The sequence below is a fragment of the Centropristis striata genome, chromosome 7 (assembly GCF_030273125.1).
Source record: "Centropristis striata isolate RG_2023a ecotype Rhode Island chromosome 7, C.striata_1.0, whole genome shotgun sequence".
NCBI lineage: Eukaryota > Metazoa > Chordata > Actinopteri > Perciformes > Serranidae > Centropristis > Centropristis striata.
The window spans coordinates 14,408,431-14,428,924 of NC_081523.1; the positions used below are offsets into that span (position 1 = coordinate 14,408,431).

The 20,494-nt window shown below is 40.3% G+C and overlaps 1 protein-coding gene across 1 annotated transcript in view; it reads right to left on the reverse strand.

Annotated features, from left to right (window-relative positions):
* adgrv1 (adhesion G protein-coupled receptor V1) overlaps nt 1-20,494 on the reverse strand; it is a 124,994-nt gene that overhangs the window by 47,238 nt on the left and 57,262 nt on the right. The window contains exons 79-88 of the mRNA XM_059337387.1: nt 20,128-20,391; nt 19,666-19,783; nt 19,394-19,565; nt 19,064-19,306; nt 16,389-16,796; nt 15,422-15,594; nt 15,009-15,255; nt 14,709-14,848; nt 12,912-13,072; nt 12,611-12,711 (exon numbers count right to left, since the gene is read on the reverse strand). Coding sequence (XP_059193370.1) covers nt 12,611-12,711; nt 12,912-13,072; nt 14,709-14,848; nt 15,009-15,255; nt 15,422-15,594; nt 16,389-16,796; nt 19,064-19,306; nt 19,394-19,565; nt 19,666-19,783; nt 20,128-20,391 — 2,027 coding nt within the window. The remainder of the gene's footprint in view (nt 1-12,610; nt 12,712-12,911; nt 13,073-14,708; nt 14,849-15,008; nt 15,256-15,421; nt 15,595-16,388; nt 16,797-19,063; nt 19,307-19,393; nt 19,566-19,665; nt 19,784-20,127; nt 20,392-20,494) is intronic.

Sequence of the window (20,494 nt, forward strand, 5' to 3'; positions counted from 1 at the left end):
CATAATCAGAGGCAGGGGAGTGCTGGTCTAAATGATAAGCATGCAACAGGGCTTCTTATTATGCACAAGTACGCTGATATGATTATGACAGTACCAAGTTACATCACAGGTGAGACTTAATCTACTTACGTTTTCAAGAAAGCACACACAGATCTTTTTATGGTGACCTGTTGCATCACGTCCAGGTCTTACCATATTGATCAGAAAGCCTACAGAAGCCAACACAGACCCACTAAAACGGCCTCATCCACTGCTGTCCAGCAGGCCATCGATCCAGGAGAGATTCCTGCCCCGCAAATTGGCTGATCTGCAGCAGCTCTCAGTGTCCGTCAATGGTTGGCTGTAAAGCTAATCAATTTGTGAAGAGTCTGATCAAGTTAAATACTCTTTGCTCCATTCATGCTGCTTCTGCACACAAACCCACTATAAAGTGTGCTTTGGTACCTCACTGTGTAATTAAGACTTAATCAGAGCTACAGCTGTACTATCATGCACTGTGTAATGTCCCAGATGACACCCTCCAACTGCCATACCCAACATAGGACTAAATGAGCTTGGAAGACTTCCTTGTTGTTGTAATTTAACTGCAAACCATGTTTGCAATTTTGTATCAAGCTACTTAGATTAATCTGCACTGGAGAACATCTTGACTGTCTGTTCAGGTTCTGCACACTAAGATGGAACGATGTTTACAGCTTAAACATCTCTGCAGTTGAACTCATTGGAAGAATAACAGATGGAGGACTTGACTCAAACCCTTTCCTTCTGAAATTTCTTCCCCAAAAAAGGTCCAGTCATAAAAAGCTGTAGAGCTCAGGGGAGTCATTGATGAGGCACTTCATTCACATCTGCTGTTGAACTTGGCTCTGGCTGTGGAGCTACAGTGACCCCTACAGGTCAAACGGATCAGAGAGCTGAAGGCTTGGGCTGTGTTTGTGATGCTGAGTGTGTGTATTGGGTGGAGTTGGTTAAATGAGTGGGTACGGCCATCTGTGTATGCTTATGTATATTTGTGTGTTAATTAATGCAAACATATGCATTTGTTTAATAACTAAGGCATCGTGGAGCTGGCTCTGTTTCTTGACAATATTGTGAACAACATTTATGCGCGCATATTTGCGTGCGAGCATATTTGCACAAATCTGCTAAAAAATGTCTATACATGTGTTTATGTCGGTATGTTTGCCTTCTGTTTAATGGTTTTGTCGCTAAGATATGTTTTGTTTGTGAGCTAATACACTCGTAATCAGCAGCGCGCCTGCTGTTGTCATCAACTTACAAGTCCAATTATTCACTTACACTCAGGATAAGAGTGATTCCAGATTCAGACGAAGCTAAAAACAAACTGACAGAGTAGACTGATTGCATTTAGCTGATAAGCCCAGGACAAAAGACCTTATAATAGATACAGTTTAATTTGATTAGCATTTGCCATTTCCTTCCTCTATTCAACATTTCCTGATTCTGTGAGGAAGTTAGGCGGCTCCCTTTTTCTATTTCAGGCTGTTAAGATGGTATAACAGAGCTTGCTCAGTTCCCTTTTCTCTCTCTAATGTTGCAGATGGCAGGCTAAGAAAACCTTTTCCTGCTTTAAAGACTTTCAACAATATATTCACAAATAATTACTTGATGCCAAATACATATTAACTGTGCAATATGGATAAAAAGATACAGAATTATTGAGAATATGCTGTGTCACATGTAACAACTGGGAAATATCCTGATTGACCTACCTTAGAAAACCAGTGCAAACATCAAGCCAGAATGGCAACATCACTGGCCCCAACAGGTTCGGGGTAAACCATGTTTTCACTTCTCCAAACCTCCAAGGTTAACTCCCCTCTAAACATAAAGGTCTGCCAAAACAAGCTGTCAAACTCCAAAAATAGAGCAGCATACTGAGGACTTTGACAACTGTAGGATCCCACTTTGTTTATCGTTCGCAGCGTCAGCAGACTGTTCGATAAAGTCCTTGATGACAAACTGAATCAGTCCACAGAATCAGGTAAAAGGTGGCTGCTGCTGCTGCACAAGGAGGATAGACAGTACAGCACTAAGCAGACCAACAATGACTAATGTTATATATTAAAATGATTTCTGTATGCTAGAACATTTACTACACCTGGATCTTAAATGTCTAAGTTATGAGTCGGTCATAATAAAATGACATTATAGTGATGCCAGCAAAATAAATGATACAAGCCCTTGACTTGACTTGCCACAAATGATTTTAAGCCAAGATAACTATCTGCTGATTGTATTATCTCTATCCACTGAAGCCGGTAATGAATGGGGAGCCAATGTGTTACAGCTCAAGGGAAGTAATAGGTCGTATCTGTTGGATATACATATAGGGATTCTGTAAGAGCCTAGTGTATTCTTGCAAAGACACACCTATCAGAAATAAAGCATGAGAAACTAAAGAAATCATGGGCAGATAAAGTGTTCTCGTTGTCCCATCTGTCTTGTTTCTCACAGCTATGAGACAAGTCAGAAAGGAGCTAACTGCTGAGCCCTGTTGAAGGAGAATGGCTACTGTGACCTCCTTATGCTGTTTACTGTGCTTTTTCTGGAAATAGAGGAAAGTTCATGGAAGTATTTCTGGGGTCACCAGCTGGTAGGACAACACACATTTGGCATAAATGTGAGTGTAACTTCCAGAGTCCAGAAAGGGCAGAGTCTGCCTCAGCGCAGTGTATACTAACAAAACCAATACCAAAGAATCCAACTTTCACTGGAGATATTTGCAAATCAATTCACAAGTGCAGAAACAAAAATATAGCCACTTGGCCTTTACGCAAAAGCACAGTAAAAACATATTATGAAATAAATGGTATCTCTTTTTCATCCATTACAATATTGAAAAAGTGAGTTAATGACAGAACATAACCAGGTTCATGTTATTAGTCAATACCAAGAAAACTCATACTGAACAGACAAGGATTGCTGGTATTACCTTAAGATCATATACATGTGCTTTTTCATCCTGCGACTATATACGTATAAAGAAAGACACATTTGTTGTGTCCCGTTTGACACTAAAAGTCAATCACACCTATATTACGACCTCACCTCTAGTTATGTCTTTTTTTGCTACACCTAACCACTCACTTTCCCTCCCAACCTTATGCAAGTAGTTTTGTTGCCTAAAATGAACCGAACTGATGCAAACTGACTTTCCTGACTGCAACCAAATGATGTAATCCAGATAAGACTAACGTCTGCACACCCCGGTAGACTGCTAACAACACTGATTCCAGAATAATTGCTGCCTTTAAGGTGTTTGTGCAACAGTATGTGGGTGAGAGCCATAGAGGATTCACTTGATGTTTGCACATTCTGTATAACTATGTACCCAGTGTGTCAGTAAAGTACTGGAGACTTGATGACACAAATTAGTTAAACAAAGCTTTATATTCTCATGAATGTGAAGAAAGAAAGTATGTCTGATCTGTGGTCAAGTTGTTCAAGTCACAAGTATAACGTATATATAAAAATGCAATGACGTTAGCTGAGCTTTGCAGCGTTGCAGACTTGATATTGTTAAACCATTGTGTGATGTTGATTAGTGCAATATACAATAATAAAATGATATCTACCACTAACAGAGTAGTGTGCGAGTTTAACTGAATTTGGTGCTACATGAAAGCCATGTATAGTGGGGACAATGAAGCTTAAATAGACTAAAGGCGACATGACATTTTATTATTTTTGATATCAGGACAAAATGTCAAACACCTTCAGAAGCTAGTGTAGTTTTCTGACCAAAAAACTGAAAGCTTGCTGTTAAATCAGATGGTTTGTTTACAGTAACCAAGAACAACCCAAGAACTGCAAAAACTGCACATTTGCAGCTGATCAACAGTTCGTTGGGTCAACTGCTAAGAAACTAAATATGAAATGTGTTCAACACATTTGATATGACACAGCGAATGGTGAAACATGTTCTTGTTAGAAACTTTGAACGTATTTAAAAGGAAAACTCCACAGGGTACTTTTATGGACAAGCAGCCATTCAATTGTTGGTGATGTTATTACACTTTGACATAAATGGTCCTGGCAGACATCCGGATGTTAGAGAGTCTCTGAGAGCGAGTCTAGTGTCTGTAACCGGTTTAGGGACAAGCAGCATGTGAAAATGTCGTCATTGGTCAAATCGATGAGTCACACAGGATATGCTCTGCCACTTTTACAGACATGGAGGGGAGAAGAAGAGCGGCAGACGGAGTGAAACAGTCTTTTTTGCAGCTCATAATGTCACAGCACCCAGAGCAGCCAGGATGATAAAGGGGACAGAGAATAGAAACTGGGACATTACTCATCATTTTGTCAAATAAGGGATGGTTGAATGGAGTAGGAGAAAGCCAGAGGGGGCAGAAAGATGGATGAAAGTACTACAGGAAAATGAAGACATGAAAGAGAATTAAAGGGCAAAAGAAATTCGCTTTAGCCTCTCTTTCCAGTATCAAGGGGGAAAAAAGGCAAGATCACAGTGAACAGTGAGGATTGTATGGAGGAAAGATGCTGCTGACTTAAACAGAAACAGATCAGATGAAGAGGAGACAGGTCAGGGCAACACTAGGCACAAGGTGTTGGACCAGCCAGTAGGGCGTAATGTGAGTCTCCCAAATGGCTGTCTTCACCTCTCCACTGTCCTCTCCACACACACACACTCACACTCACACACACACCACACACAGTGACATAGGCCCTGGCTGCTGATACTTTATACCCTTCCATCACTTGCCTGCCATTAGCTCAGGCTGACAGACAGTAAAGCGCTTAGAATTACATTAAATTGGTAGCAAGGACATGCTATATACTTTATCTTGGTGTTTATCCTTTAACAACAGCAAGCAAAAATAAAATCGATCTGTATTTGGGTAAAAAATATTGTAATAATCTATTGTCTGAGAGTGGGAGGGAGAAGGACTAAGTTCATGCTATGTTTTTCTTCTCTTTCTTTCCCTTCTCTTTTATTACTTTGTTTCCAAACACTTATAGAACACGATAACATATTCTCTGACGTCAACCAGATAATTAGACACACAAAAAAACTCTCTCTGTTTATTGATATAATGATTGATTGGTTGTGATGGGAACAGATAAACTTCCTCAGGAAAAAGAGTCAATCACTTCATTTACAAAGACTTGTGTTGATCTTACATTGTACAGCCAAGGACACGGTAAGGTCTTTGATTACGCAATTCATACTCCCCTTTCCTGGAGAGCTGAGAAATTGCATGCACACTCGGCCCAAACCAACCCCCACCCCCCCGCCTCGACTGCCCACGCTGACGACAAACAGGAACTTTAGGGAATCGTGACAGCAATCAGATAGCTTCTTTATTCTGCTCAGAGACCGGAAGTGAGGGTGGTGGGTGGTGTTTATGCATACGTGTGTGTGTGTGTGTGTGTGTGTGTGTGTGTGTGTGTGTGGGGATTGAGACGCAGACGTCTGAATGCTGGATCCAGTCCCAGAGCTAACAGGAAATCCTTTATAACCAGAGCTAAGAGTCACCTAAACACCTCCCAGATACTGGAATAAAGCACTGGGACCACTATGGTAAACAAAGCTCTGAGTCTGTGGGAATGGCTGTCTGGGAGGCTGACGACTGTTTAATTACAATGGATGAGAAATTAAATTGTGTTTTGTTTGCAATAGAGATGGAGATTAGATTTTCCTTTCCCACATTGGCACCTGGGTCTGTGTTTTCAAGCACTCGTCTCCAACTTCTATATTTGACCAAGTAAGTATTTCATATGAAATATGGGAGTTCTGTCAATCATATGTTATGAATAAACAAGAACTGAACACCACTGGGGCTTGGTTGAAAAAATAATGTTTCGTAACTTTTATTAGAAAAATATTTTGTTCAAAGGTTTAAACTGACTGAGGTTAGGACAGTCTGACAGCTTGTTTTGTAAATTTTACGGTTTGTTTAGTGACAGTGCAGGCACTGGCTTACAGTGCAACATGAGAACTATAATTTTTTTGACACTTCTTCACCTTTCCTTGGAAATACCGTCACTAACCAATGCCATGCCCTGCTCGGAAATATTATTTCTCTTTCGGGAATCTCTTTGGCCATGACGCAAGGCAAACATCCCCTACTTTTTGCCTGGAACCAGAGGAAAAAAATAAACCTTTCCAAATGAAGTGCTTTACAGTAAAAACAAACAATAAAGAATAATGAAACGTGATCCAAAACATGACACATCAAACAAGATAAAATAATAATTTAAATAATTACAACAAATCCCATCAGTTGACAAAAAGCCATTAGATACAAGTGAGTTTTAAGAAGATATTTAAAAGAGTTTTTCTGCCTGGATGTGCAGATAAATAGCATTACCTGATCTTAGTTAAATGTCTCAGCTCGACAAAGCAAGAGTGCATGCCCCTCAGTTACCAGAGCATCAAAAGACAACTCTGTTTCAAAAGGTCATTGACCCATACTAGATAAGAGTGTTAATGCTGTTTAAGAGGTTATTTTAATAATTTCTGCAGGAAGTGTTTGGACATTTTGGACAAAAGAAAAACAATATGTAATTGTGATATTACGCATGTTTTGTCTCAGGCTAAGCATGTACATTATATAGTAAATAAGAGGTGACCCAATATAGGCCCCTGTGGGACACCATTAAAGACAAGCGCAATCGAGGATGAGGCATCTGTTTGATAGATAAGAGATTAATTTACCCAGAGCCACATCACTGATGCCAACATAGTTTTCAGATGGTTGATAAAAGTTGTATCATTATTTCAAAGGCAGAGCTGAGGTCAAGGAGAGGCCTGTGTCGGCGGAAATGAGTAAGTCAGTGCTGACTTTGATTAGAGCAGTGTCAATGCTATGACAGTGATCCGTCCCCTTTTTCAAAAAAATGTGTTCATGAAAGTAAGAGTGAAAACAACTTTTTTTTCTAAAATCTTGGATAAAAATGTCAGCTTAGAGATAAATCTAAGATTACTTGAGTTCATAATAATGGCTAAACTACCTAGACCAGCCGTCTGAAATACTGCTTTTAAAAACCAAGAGGGAATGCTGTCTGAAGGGCAGGTTTATGATTTTGAACGTATGTTCCAGGGCTGACAGAGAGATTTCACTGAAGTGTGTTAATGTTGATGATTAGCAGGAGTAAACATCCAGCTTTCTAAGTTCTGTGAAACTGTGTTCATAAAAATCTACAATGTTTTGTTGTAAAAGTAATGAAGACATTTTCCCATCTGTCTGGGGAGGTTTAAAATGGCTGGCTGAGTAGAGGACTAATCATAGAGCTTATGGTTAGAGGAATCTGGGATTGTGACTGTGTTCGGTGATCAGTTGTCAAACCCATAATGGAGTTCCTCTCTTCTTTGATTGCACACTGATAAATAGACACCACATCTTTAAGAGAAGCAAGAGGGGCACTGAGTTTATCCTCCTTTAATTTCCACTCTGCCTTCCTATATTTTTTTGTTTTTTTATCCTAATTTACAACCATTAAAAAAACATTAAAAACACTGACAATCTTGAAGACTCCAGTGTTCTTTGGTACTAGAAAAATGTGTTAGATAAGCTTCCACCTCTTAAATTAACTGTCTTTTCCTCGTTTTTGTCAGCTTCTTCAGTAGTTTGTGTGTGAAAAATATGGATTTTTCAGATTAAACTAGGTCAAGTGTATATTTGTTGTAGTTGGTGGGATGCTTTACACATTGGCTAACATTAAAATAATATTTAATCTATATCATAACTTTCATAAAATGGGCTAGATGTGGACGAGGGGTGGGGGTGGGGGTGGTTACTCGATTTACCAAGAATAATTGTCATATATTATCATAATAACTGATAAAAGGTCTGAAAATCCCTGAATAAAACCAGAGCTGAATTTGAAAAACCAAGTGCAAGGCCACTGTCTCGAGCAAGCGATCTTATATTAAGTTAAAAAACCAGCAGAGGGGATGGAGGAAGTGACTGTGAAGATATGTCTCTGTGAGTAAATTTTAGTCTTGTATGCTGCCTCTCAGTAATCCTAAAAGGAATGAAGGATTTAGTGAGGGAAACAAAATAAACTGTACCAGTAGGACCTGCACTGGTTGGGACAGGGCTATGGAGCACAGAGCCATGATAATGGGCAGGGTCCTGCTGGGGAAACTGTCACTTATGTCATAAAGCAATTCAAACTAGAAATCAGTTTTCCTGTTTCTTTCCTGTTAGGATGCAAACCATCGTTCTTAAAAATGGGAGGATGGGCGTCCCGGTGGCTCACACCGGTAGAGCGCTTACCATGTAGGCTGAGTCCTTGCTGGGTTCGAATCTGGCCTGAGCTCCCTTTGCCGCATGTCTTCCCCTCTATCACCCCCTTTCTATCTATCACTATCAATAAAGCAAAAAAAAAAGCCAAAAAAAAAATCATCTAAAAAAAAAATAAAAAAAAATGGGATGATGCAGTGCCCTAGGACCTGAGAGATGAGAAAAGGAGAGAGAAGCGATGCAAATAAAAAGAGAAACCGTCAGCCATCTAGTTGCGTCTTTAAGGAGGCCTCTAATCCATCAATTCTGTGACCTCGCCGTCTCTATTGTCATTGATTTATGTTTTGGTAAAATGAATGCAGACTTATGACGACAGTGATCCGTCCCCTGGAGACACAGCACAACCGCATGAATACTGAGTTTACAATGTGGGCTTATCCAATTTAGGACCACATGTAACTGTAGTCCAAATCAAAAGGTCAGATTGTGTGTGTTTTCGCTCTGGTCACGATAAACTTCAATTTTCTCCACCCTGATGAAGTATATATTGGAAAAAAAGTTGTGCAATGTGTAATTTTGATCCACTAACAATGTTCTACAAACACAAGATAAATCCCAACTGTGAACGAATATACAATTAATAGTCATATTTGTAAAATATTTGCTTAAAGTAGCTTCAACAAATCAGCAAAACCCACAAAAACTTGCAGGTGCATGTGCACGTATATAGACTGTACGTACATAGTCAAATCCCATGCACATTAACAAATGTACGCACATATGACCAGTTGAGGCTCTCTTACACAGTACATATGCACTGGGTAAATTTCCACTCTACACAGACAATCTTCAGTTGTCTTGCTGAGGGGAGGACAAACTGCTGGCCAGAGCCGGAGACTGCCTCAACCCCTGATGTGACACACACACACACACACACACACACACACACACACACACACACAAAACCATAATCGCTGACAGGGAGAGGACTCTCTCTTGAGGTGGTGAAAGGAACAAATCCGTATTATCTCTTAGTAGGAGGTCTGACGTCTTTATCATTGTCAGTGGCAGCTCTCTGTCGCCCTGTCAGTGTCTTGATACCAAAACCAGATCAGTGTGATCCTCCAACACCTCCAATAACCTGCTTCTATATCTGAAACATTGTTGGATCTATCTAAAGCTACCTTGCTAAAACTATGGACTCCTGCAGAATATATCTTATACTAAGCAGTCTGGTTTACAGTACTTTTAAGATCCCTTTAAATCAAAATTCCAAGAAGATTTAGAAGCACATATTAGACTTTTGGACACATATTGGCTACAAGACACTTGCAATAAATTCTAAATTTGAAATTTGATGTGCATTTTCGACTTAAACTGAAATGTATTGTAATGTGTTCTTTGGTGTTCCCCTGAAAATAGAGATATTAGTAATGTCCCTTACTGTCAGAGAGAAGAGAAGTAAATCTAAGGATGTCAAAATATGCTATGTCTGTAAACAGGGAGATGGAACTTCACAGAGTAGAAGAGAAACTGAAAGCAAAGTTGTTGTTTTTTTAAACTAATGTCTGTCTGCTAAATGTTCTGTTCCTCTTTCTGCCCTGCAAGCTCACTCAGCCTCCTCTCTCGCTTGTACTACTCTCCCTTTCGATAGTGCTCTAACAGCTAAATATGCCACCATTGGTGCCCTCGGGTCTGTGACATTTTCTAACTAGAAACTATAGAGGTAGAAAGGATGGCTGCCAGAATACTGAGACACAAAGACAATCAAAAAGTACATAAATTGAACTGAAAGCCTCCACCTCCTCATTGCCCTCCACCTGCTCTCAACTCTCACAGAGAGGTGGGATATTACTCTAATTCTTTCTAGCTGACTGTAGCTGTTGCAGAGAGGATAAATCAAACCGGCATCTTTAATTTTCTCCCCACAGAGGGCAGCGTCAGTGACTAATTGCAGCCCAGCCAGCACAGATGGAGAGCCCTCTCTATCAGAGGTGTTTGGAAACTGACCTGACAGTTCAAATCAATGGTGAGGCACGAGCAAGGCTGAGACCCGCAAGTTCAGGGGACATTTCTGCCACTAATTACATCTCTTCTATCAAAGATGCAAGATCTTTGGCCTTCATAATGCATTAATTTAACACTAATTACGTACTAAAGCCTGCCTCTGACTGTAAATATAAAGCTGGGATGTATCCCAAACTCAAAAAAAAACAAATAATGCACAAATGCAACCTCTCCACAAACCAGATAGAATAGCCACCCTACGTGTGTCTGCATTGAAATGATATCTCCTTTCTTGAAGCAAAATAAGTTGAATAACTGTAGTTCTGCACATCATTAACAGTTACAGACTCAGTTATACCAAGATGTGGATTCAGATAAATCCTTTCAAAAATGTGAATATCCTTCAACAGATCACAATGGTGATTTGGTTCTGTGGTTAGACAGAATGAAAAAAAATGCATGCTTATCAGACTCTACTTGGAGATGTCAAATTTTACATTCACACTGCTGCAGATGCATCAAAAGCACACACAAAAATAAAAGCTGATCTCTACAGTGGTGTTTTTCACAAGTGCTGATTACATGCGGAATAAAGTGAAAATTAATATTCCGTATCCCAAGGGCAACATTCATTTTGTTTGCTTTCATTATTTATTTACATGGCATGATTTTTTCCTGAGAAGAGGTGAAATATCCTCCAATTTCTAAATGAATCATCTCAGCTTAGCTTCTGTTCAATAGAATGCAGATTGAATCCAGTATACAAGCTTTGTTTTGACAACAAAACAAAATGGGACAAGGAAAGCTTCCTTCATCAGCTGTAACCTGATGTCAGAAACTAAAAAGTTTGTCTTACAACTTTTTGTTTCTGAAATGTCGTTGTTTCCCTTCATCTAGTTTCTGAAATATAGCTACTCTTTATTATAACAATGGACATATTTCCAGAGTGCAAAACAGGTATTTTCGAAAGCACCAAACAACCCATTAAGGACAATTTATCACATTTTTTTTTTTACATGTGATGAGTCTTCTTGATTCACTAGTGTTTGGCAATAAGAATACTGGATAGAAAAGAAGACAAAAATCAGCTCTCATGCATTTATAAGGTCTCTAGCAAGCCATCTCAGAACTGTGTCAACGTGCATACTTATGTGAAGACAATGACGTCAATTGGTCTATTTTAATTCAGCACATCCTGCACTGTGAGCCCATCATTACCTCCAAAATATTCCCAGAAGTAACAGACGACTACTTAAGAGGGTACATCTTAATATCAGTGTGCGCATTCGGTTAGGCCTTTAGTTTGACTGCCTGGATCCAACCAGGCTTTCATCGACTGTCCTTGCCTAGAAGGCCACAGAAAATCACCCGTGTATTCTGTAAACTAAAGCGCAATCTCAGACACGTGCCCATCCAAGGAAGAAGGCCTTAACACGCAGTACAGTACCAACAAAGAAACAGAACAGGACGGAATTTTCCATCCAAAACCCTTTTAGGTTCAGGGGCTCTGCCTGGGCCATAAACAGGTTGAGCCCAAGGTGGTTAGCCCCCAACGACAGTCTGCTTTAGTAGGGGCTCGTGTTTGTCAACCAAAGAGAGGGGGGGACCAGTGGAAAATTACCAGTCCCGCACTCGCTCACACGCACACTCACATGCACACACACACACGCATACATGGTGGCCAGCTGAGAGCCTAACCTGCAGCCACATATCTATCTCGCTCATTGCTTATGTGACAGCTTGCGTTTTTAATGGGCGAGGGTGCGGGGGGCATGGTTGCGTTGTCAGGACGCGCCGGCCCGCAAACTACGCAACCAATGACAATGATGTGCGTTCACGCCTATGCACATTTCCAAGAAAATACCGGTGATATGTCTGCTGGCTAGTGGGAGGGTTGCTAGCATTCAGTATATGTGTGTGTGTGTGTGTGTGTGTGTGTGTGTGTGTGTGTGTGTGTGTGTGCCTGTGTGCCTGTGTGCATCCAGTAAAGCTTCAAAAATATTCTAATATCAAGAAGTACATACATGTGTGTGTTTTTATGCTTCTGTCAGCATGAAAGTGAAGGTGTGTGTTGCATTGCACACATTACAGCTGTGTTAATGTGTGTGAGCTGCTGATCCATACAGCATAAAGGGAGATGAATGCCTCTATAACAATTTTCAAAGGTTCCTTATCCATCTACATTTAAGCCCTTATAGAGAATGTGCAGATACGATTAAATGAAAATGCCAAAGAAACTAATGCAGATGGTGTGGGAGGATGAAGGTCTCAGCCTTCATAAGCTGTGAATTGTGGGTGTTAGTGCTCATTGCAGCCTTTATAGTAAAGCAGTGCAGTACTACAATAAAATCTAAGCAGAATTGTATTACCTGGGTTCCAAGGCAGCTCAGCATCATGTGAGTGAGCAGTTTGGCAGCAAACATGGGGAAACGGGAGCACAGGACGTGGGATATAATGGCCAATGCAAAGCCTGAGGAGGAAGATATGGAACGGACATTATTGTAAAATTAACAACTGATTCTTATAAATCAACAGTGGCTATTTTTAACAATGTGGGAGGAATATGGAAGAAATGCACCAGAGAGAAAACTAAAGAGTGAGGCAAATATGCACACAGAAAAAAACATGGAAAAACAAAAAATTAAGATATAGGGAGAGCGTGTGTTGTACCTGAGATGCAGATAAATCCCGAGGCATAGAAGGCCTCGTTGTAGGATGCGAGGGTGGCAAACTCCGCGTAGGCCGCGTAGATAGATAAGTGGGAGCAGGCACATTCCACATAGTTGCCACTTTCTTTCACAACCCTGCAGTACTGACCATCTGATGACCAGCTAGAGGGGAGAGAAGAGGATAGGATGGAGTATAACACACGAGTAGTATAATTAGTATAACAAAACACATAGATAACAAGGCATGGCAATGGGTTTGACTCATGCTGCCTAATAGACACCACTGGTTACATAAATAAAGTCTCTACATCTGTCATAATGCGTTTCATTACCGCACATGTTTTGGATTATCATGTCTGTACATTCCACATGTTGCCAATACTAATAATGTTTTTATTGTCGAAGGAATCTGAAAAAGTTCACAGTATAAACTAAAGAGCTCTTAATTTTAGAAACAGGTACACCAATTTTTTTTATAACAATTACATTTTAATTTAATCTATGTTTCTTGACTGTTGCCGAAACTGCTTTAATCCTTAATTTTCTCTTAGTATTTCTTTGTATTAGCGCCAAACTGGCAAAAAAAATTCCTTGTAAATGAAAACCTCTTGCCAATAAACCTGATTCTGATTCTAATCATGTTCATAAGTATGTTCAGTTTAGAACTGCTTCATTAGTTGAATATTTGTTGCAATTGACAGAAAAATAATTATATCTTGAAAACTGATCAATGGTCAAATTAGTTTTTCCATCAAAAAATGGCAGAAAATGCTGTTTTCATCTTCTTAAATATGTGGATTTTCTTCTTTTCTCCGTTTTGTTTCATATTAACCTGAATATCTTTGGGTTTTGGAGAGATACAACAAGATATTTAAAAACATCACCATGTGCTTTGATAAACTGGGTTGTAAATTTTCACTATTTTCTGACATTTATTGAGAAAATAACCTGCAGATTGATGGATAATGAAAACAATCGTTAGTTGCAGCCCTGGTTCAATTTGCTCTTCACTGTTTTGGCTTTTTTGAGTGTTATCTGCAGCCACCTTTACCCTTCAAAGTTGCTGTGTGAGGTTGTGTTTGTGTTGGATTTGGTTGCACAACTAACAGACAGCAATTGAGTGAGCAGTTTTTAAAAAGTTAAACAGTTTTTCTTTCGACCTTCCATTCGCAGCAAGAAAGTCATACCGCAACATTGACCTTTCCCTGTCAGTGACTTCTCTTCTCTCCCCACCTTTCACTCTCCCTCCATATCAGTTCTCTCATATGTTTTTCTGCATACATCATCCAAGTAGCTGTTCCGGCCAAACCAAACCTGCCAATTCTCAACTTGTAACAGAGTGTTCCAGCCAAGTCCCATTCCACGCCCCAGGAATGTCCTCAACAGACCAGCTCCGTGCAGGAGGATTCAGCGTGTAGCAGACTGGATGTGCAGATATTAAAAACACAATGATGTGACTTCCCCCCCTGGCCACAGAGAGGCCTTGCTAGGAGGCTGCACTTTTGCCCTTCACTTAGCAAAGTGGTCTCTCTCGCCCAATAAGTGTGAGGATGACGGACAGAGGTGAGCATGAGGGCACAGCTTTATATGGTTATAAATGTATGTGCATTGTCAGAAAGAGGCTATGAACTCGGCATACACTTGAGTAAACAACCTCAGTCCTGATATTACCTGATAATATTACCAATTGTGGTAGTGTCATCAAGAAAAGAAACATTTAGAGTGCAATCTAAAAGTTTTAAGTTCATTCTGAATGGCTCAGCATTCATCTGAACTGGTGTGTATGCCAATGTATTACCTTGCAGTGGACTGGTTCCAGAGAAGGCACAGAGACCGGCCTGGTTTAACTTGCTGACCAGGGGTGTGGACACGGTACACCACCTCATTACCATCTTCTAGGGGTCGTGACCTCCTGTCCTGGAGGCTGGCTGAAAATACCTAGATAATAACAGAAGAGGAGAAGAGCTCTCAGCTGTGGAAAGAACTGAAAAAATGAATGCATGGGTTATACTGGAGTAACACTGCCACCTGCTGTTTTTAATCAAAAATAAACAATTTGAGGCAAAAATGGAGTCTAACTATCAGAGTGCTTCCCTACCTTCCCATTTAGTGCATTGTTTGTATCATTTGTGAGAAACCAGTGTTCAGTTCTAAACTCAGTCAGCTGAATGCGGCTGAGGTTCCCACAGTCGGCAGTCGGGACAGCTGGAACTGCCAGCAGGGTGTCTGGCAGCTGGAAGAAGTCTGCATTACGGCCCCTGAATCTGTGTCCATTGATCTGTGTTGGGTACCACTGGAAGGCAGAGATGGTCATATATGGGCATGTTTCCAAGACGGTCCCCCTTCTGGAAAAATCACACAAAAAAACATTTATAATAGCGTTCAAAGAAAAAATAAAAGGGAAATCATTGTTGTTTTTATGTAACATGGAGGATAAGGTAGTGTTAAGCTGTTCTTAAAATAGTGATGTTTCTCTTATACTCTTCAGTCTTTTTAAGAGTGGACACTCACATCTCACATTGACTTTGCGTGACGAGGGAGAATGCAAATCGCTCCGCCACCTCGGCAAGGTGAGTGAGGCCTCGGGTGTCGACCCTGCTGGGATTGGCCAAGGCACACAGCAGGTCGTAGGTCAAGTTGCGGCTACTTTCATGCAAAGGAGCCCTCTCTGCCTCTGCAAGCACCTGGCTCAGAGAAAACAGAAATAAATAGAGAGCAAGATAGATGGAGATAATTTGCAATGCTGTACAGTGATAAACTAGATGTGTAATCCCCACTTTAGTGCTGTATTTATCTTTTCCACGCCTCCTGGCTCTATCACTGTCACATCCTTTAGTGTAGGTCTCAGTGTTATGCAGCTTTTATAGTGAATTAATGTCAGTTTCCCTACACAGTGTTCTTCCCTTCTCTTGCTCTCTCTTTGTGCTCCCATGCTGTGAAACTTATTTCTGCTGTCTGTTCTCTCTCCTCCTCCCTCATGTGAAATTACAGTGGTGTCTCTGCTTGACTGCGGGCTGAGAAAGCACAATATGTAGACTCTACCATCAGAGCAGCGTAGTGATAGCAGTGCTAATATTGAATGACAGCTGAGACCCTTCCAGATGACAAACTGATCCTCAGATGTGTCAGATTAGTGAAGCAGGGGTGATGTATGCCCTTAAGCGTAAATCTGTCTGACACAGACTACTGCACTGACTCAAGTGGTAAAAAATAATTTTTTTCTCATGCAGAGGCAAGTGTTTTCATCGCTACTGACTGTGGGCAATGTGATGACATGCTAGAGAAAAGGGATTTAAAAGAAAATCACTCTAAGATTACTAGAAATATTAAACTTTAACAGATACTCTAATATTGCCCGTTTTGAGTTTAATATAAATTCCTGTGATAACTGATCCTCCAGCTTCAATCATAAGGAATGAAATTGACTTGAAAGTGACTTTAAAATAAGGAAAGACTTGTGTCCTCAGTGCTGTCTTACCTTCCCCAGAGCTTCGAGCACAGCGGCCATCTGCTCACGAGAGAGAGGTGCAGAGACCTGATTGATCAGACCTTGCAGCACCTGGTTCAGTATAGTAGAGTCGAGAGGCTGGTGTAATTGGTCCAGTAGGAGCCACACAGCTTCACTTGCTGCATTTGACACCACAGTCACATTTGCCAGCCCGAACTCAGGGTGCACTCTGGCTCCCCCTGTAGCATTGTAAAGCTCCACCTGGAAACGCTTCGGTGTGGGCAAGGTGGAGGCGAGGTCGGGTGTGAGGTAAATGTCTAATGATGTGTTACGCTGGCCCACATCGAAGGTCAGCTGACCCTTCTGTTTGGGAAAGTCCATCCCTGCTTTAGCTGGCCAGATTACAGAGAGACCCACTACCTCTTCTCTGGGGAGCTCCTAGAGGAAAAACGAAAAAAAAATCATGTTGGATGGAGTCATGTTAACCTACACACAAATATTAAACCCACAAAAAGTCTGAACACTCTGGATGATTAAAGGTATACAGGTACAGCTCAAAAAATTTGAATTTTGTGAAAAAGTTAAATATTTTTGGTCAATTATTTCAGAAAGTGAAACTCGTATATCATATAGATTCATTGCCCATAGAGTGAAATATTTCAAGCCTGTATTTCTGGTAATTTTGATGATCATGGGTTACAGATAATGAAAACACAAAACTCATCGTCTCCAAAAAATAGAATATTACATAAGATCAATGAAGAAAAAGGATATTTTAAACACAAATGTCAGGCTTCTGAAAAATATGTTAATTTATATACACTCAATACTTGGTTGGGCGTCCTTTTGCATGAATTACTGCATTAATGTGGCGTGGCATGGAGGTAATCATAATAGAAGCCCATGTTTCTCTGATAGCGTCCTTCAGGTCATCTGCATCTGTTGTCTCTCACCTTCCTCTTGACAATGGTCTATGGATTCTCTATGGGGTTAAGGTTAGCTGAGTAGGTTTGCCAGTCAAGCACAGTAACACCATGGTCATTGAAGCAGCTTTTGGTACCTTTGCCAGAGTGGGCAGGTGCCAAGACCTGCTGGAAAATGAGATCAACATCTCCAAAGAGCTTGTGGAAGCATGAAGAGCTCTAAAATGTCCTGGTAGATTGCTGCGTTGACTGTGGACTTAAGAAAACACAGTGGACCAACACCAGCAGAGGACATGGCCCCAAACCACCACTGACTGTAGACTCCTATATTGAGTCTCATAATATTCAAAATTTCTGAGACACTGAGTTTTGGGTTTTCATGATCTCTAAGACAGAATCATCAAAATTACAAGAAATATATTGAAATATTTCACTCTACGCATAATTAATCTATATAATGTATGAGTTTTACTTTATGAAATGATTGACAAAAAATGTTGAACTTTTTCATGATATTCTATTTTTTTTTAGATGTACCTGTAATGATATGTTTATTTGATAAACAGCACCCACATGGTCTAATAGCAGCACATGTAGATGAGTGAAGTTGACCATATTGTGAGAGCACAATGTCAAACAAATGAGGTTTTTATTGTGCATCAAACCTTTTGTCTCGCTCTAGTTCTGAAAGATGAAAGCGGATGACCAGGCCATGTGTCTCAGAGAGGTTTTTGTTGAGCGCACTAGACACCTTACTTTGATCTCTGATATCAAAAAGTGAAAGTGGCAGTGAATAGTTTATGCCCGTGAACTGCATCTAAGCAAGACATTTCTAATCATGATGCCTCAGAGAATAGCAGAGTGCCAATGAGATCAAAGAGATGAGGAGAAGAGAAAACATTTGTTATCATCAACATCAAACAAACCATGACCATTATTAATATAGCCATATAAGAATATAGCAGGTTGAAGGGAAGATCAAAATCAGTATGAAAGAAAAACTACTTAATGCAGTTAATTTCAGGAATATTCAAGATGGAAAGTCTCCATTACAGTTGATGGCAATTAACTGAAAATAAAGAGAATGTAGGTTATCTGCTCAGGCTTTATTTACAATATCATATGCAGACATAAGACATCATTTGCCAAATAAATCTTTTAAATTTGTAAAATTCATACGATTAATTCATGTGATCCTTGCCATGCTATTGTTCTGTCCCATTGGTCCAATAGCCCAGTAGTCTATAGAAGTGATCTTTCTCTAACCCTAACCCAGTGTTTTTTGTGCCTAACCATTCCTTAACCACAGTGTTATCACAACACTAAATATTGGTGCTCAGTTGAAGTATGCAGAAGATGATACATAATAGGGTAGTTCTTATTGGCCTCCTGAAGTGCTATTAAAAAGGCAAATTAGTTCAGATTGGAGTTAGATTTGTGTCTGCAGAATTTTAGGAAATCAGGTCACCAAAACCAGGTCAGACAGAAACATCACTCAGGTGTTGCTAAAAACGTTATTTACGCTAGTAAATAGTTGGAATCACATTGACCTAGACTTAGAATGAGAATTTTTACTACAGAGTGACAGCTCCTTGTTCAAAGCTGAACAAAAGGTACGTCCAATAAGTAAGTAAATTAATAACTTAAATTCAACTAAGTACATTAATATTTGCATCAGTGCAATATTTGTGTGCATTTGTGCCAAATTCTATTCATCTATGTATGTATGTGTGCCATTCCTATTGTATGCTTGTGCTTAAGTACCACACGTTTGTTACTTACCAGTGTGCGATATTGTACACTCATGACTGAAGCTGTGCTCGCTCGCCTGAAGACTTGGAGACTGAGCCTCGTGGTCTTCAGGGTGGCGACGGGCAGCCTGTGACCCACAACAAAGTACATGATGCCTTGTGGATCGTCGCTCTCCGCCAAGGTGATGTTGGCAAAACGGGTGGTCTCATTAATCGTAGCTCCAGCACCCACTTGAAAGATCTCAACCAAGAACCACGCCTGCTGCTCCGGTTCCTATTCCAACACAGGAGAGTGATTATTTTAGTTTGTGCACCACAGAATTTCTTATGAATAATTTGTAATCTATCCCTATTCTCTCACCTCATCTTCCTGGACCTCCACAGTGAGAGCACAGAGTATCTCCCCCCTCCTACACAACACAGTTCCTGAGGTCTGCACCAGCTCTCTGGTCAGGTTGACTCCCTCGTTGACAAGAGTTAGAGCTGCCTTGCTGAAGGTAACTCTCCAGAAGACCTGCAAATCCTCAAAAGCTCTGAACAGAGGGAGAAATAACATACTTATTAACCACAAACAAGATCTTGGTGGCAAGTGGTTTTATTTCTCAACAAAACAAAACAGTGTTGTTTTATTACCTGTTTTCCTGTCTCTGCAGATAGAGGAGAGCAGTTCTGTTCACTGAATCCTCATCCAGAACTTGGCCAATCAGAGAGTTAAGACTGAACCCTACTATGCCGTTATGGAAGTCACTCCCTGGTGTGAATAGAGGAAAGCATAAACAGAACAGAGGAAAAAAAAAGATGGAGAGTAAAAATTAATTTTCTCCTAACCTCATAATTTTATACTCATTTATGTTGCAATTAAACATACATGCAGAATAATCAAATAATCTGCCCACTGCTGTGATTATGGACAAAGACCAAAATAGCAGCTGGGGACTGATGTAGCAGTAATCTAATGCAAATCAAATGGCATTAGTTAAACCAGAGAAGAACACTAAATCACTCATTTGATTAGACCCAAATGATACACTTGGGGCTATTACTTATTTTTCATCTTCAATCTATAGCAGACTCAAACAGAGATCATAATTTTACCTAGGATAGTGATCTTGGCAAAAGCTCCAAAGCCCTGTAATGGACTGTCTGTGATCTGTGCTCCTCCCTCTGGATCACTGAGGTAAATGAAGAATACTTCCTGTCCCTCAGGCTCTGAGTCATCCAGGATGAGGAGGATAGCCTCTGTCTCATTCTGACCAGCCTGAAAGGACACTATGTTGGACTCCAAGCGAAAGTCCAGTTCCTCCTTTGCGAGGACCCCGACAGGGTCCACAGTGAAAGGAAGAGGTGTTGTACTTCCATCTGGATAAAAGTGTACAGCAACACAACTTAGAGCAAAACTGTACACATCACAGTAAATGACAATATCATATACTACAGCGGAGCATTAAAGCAGTGCTACAAA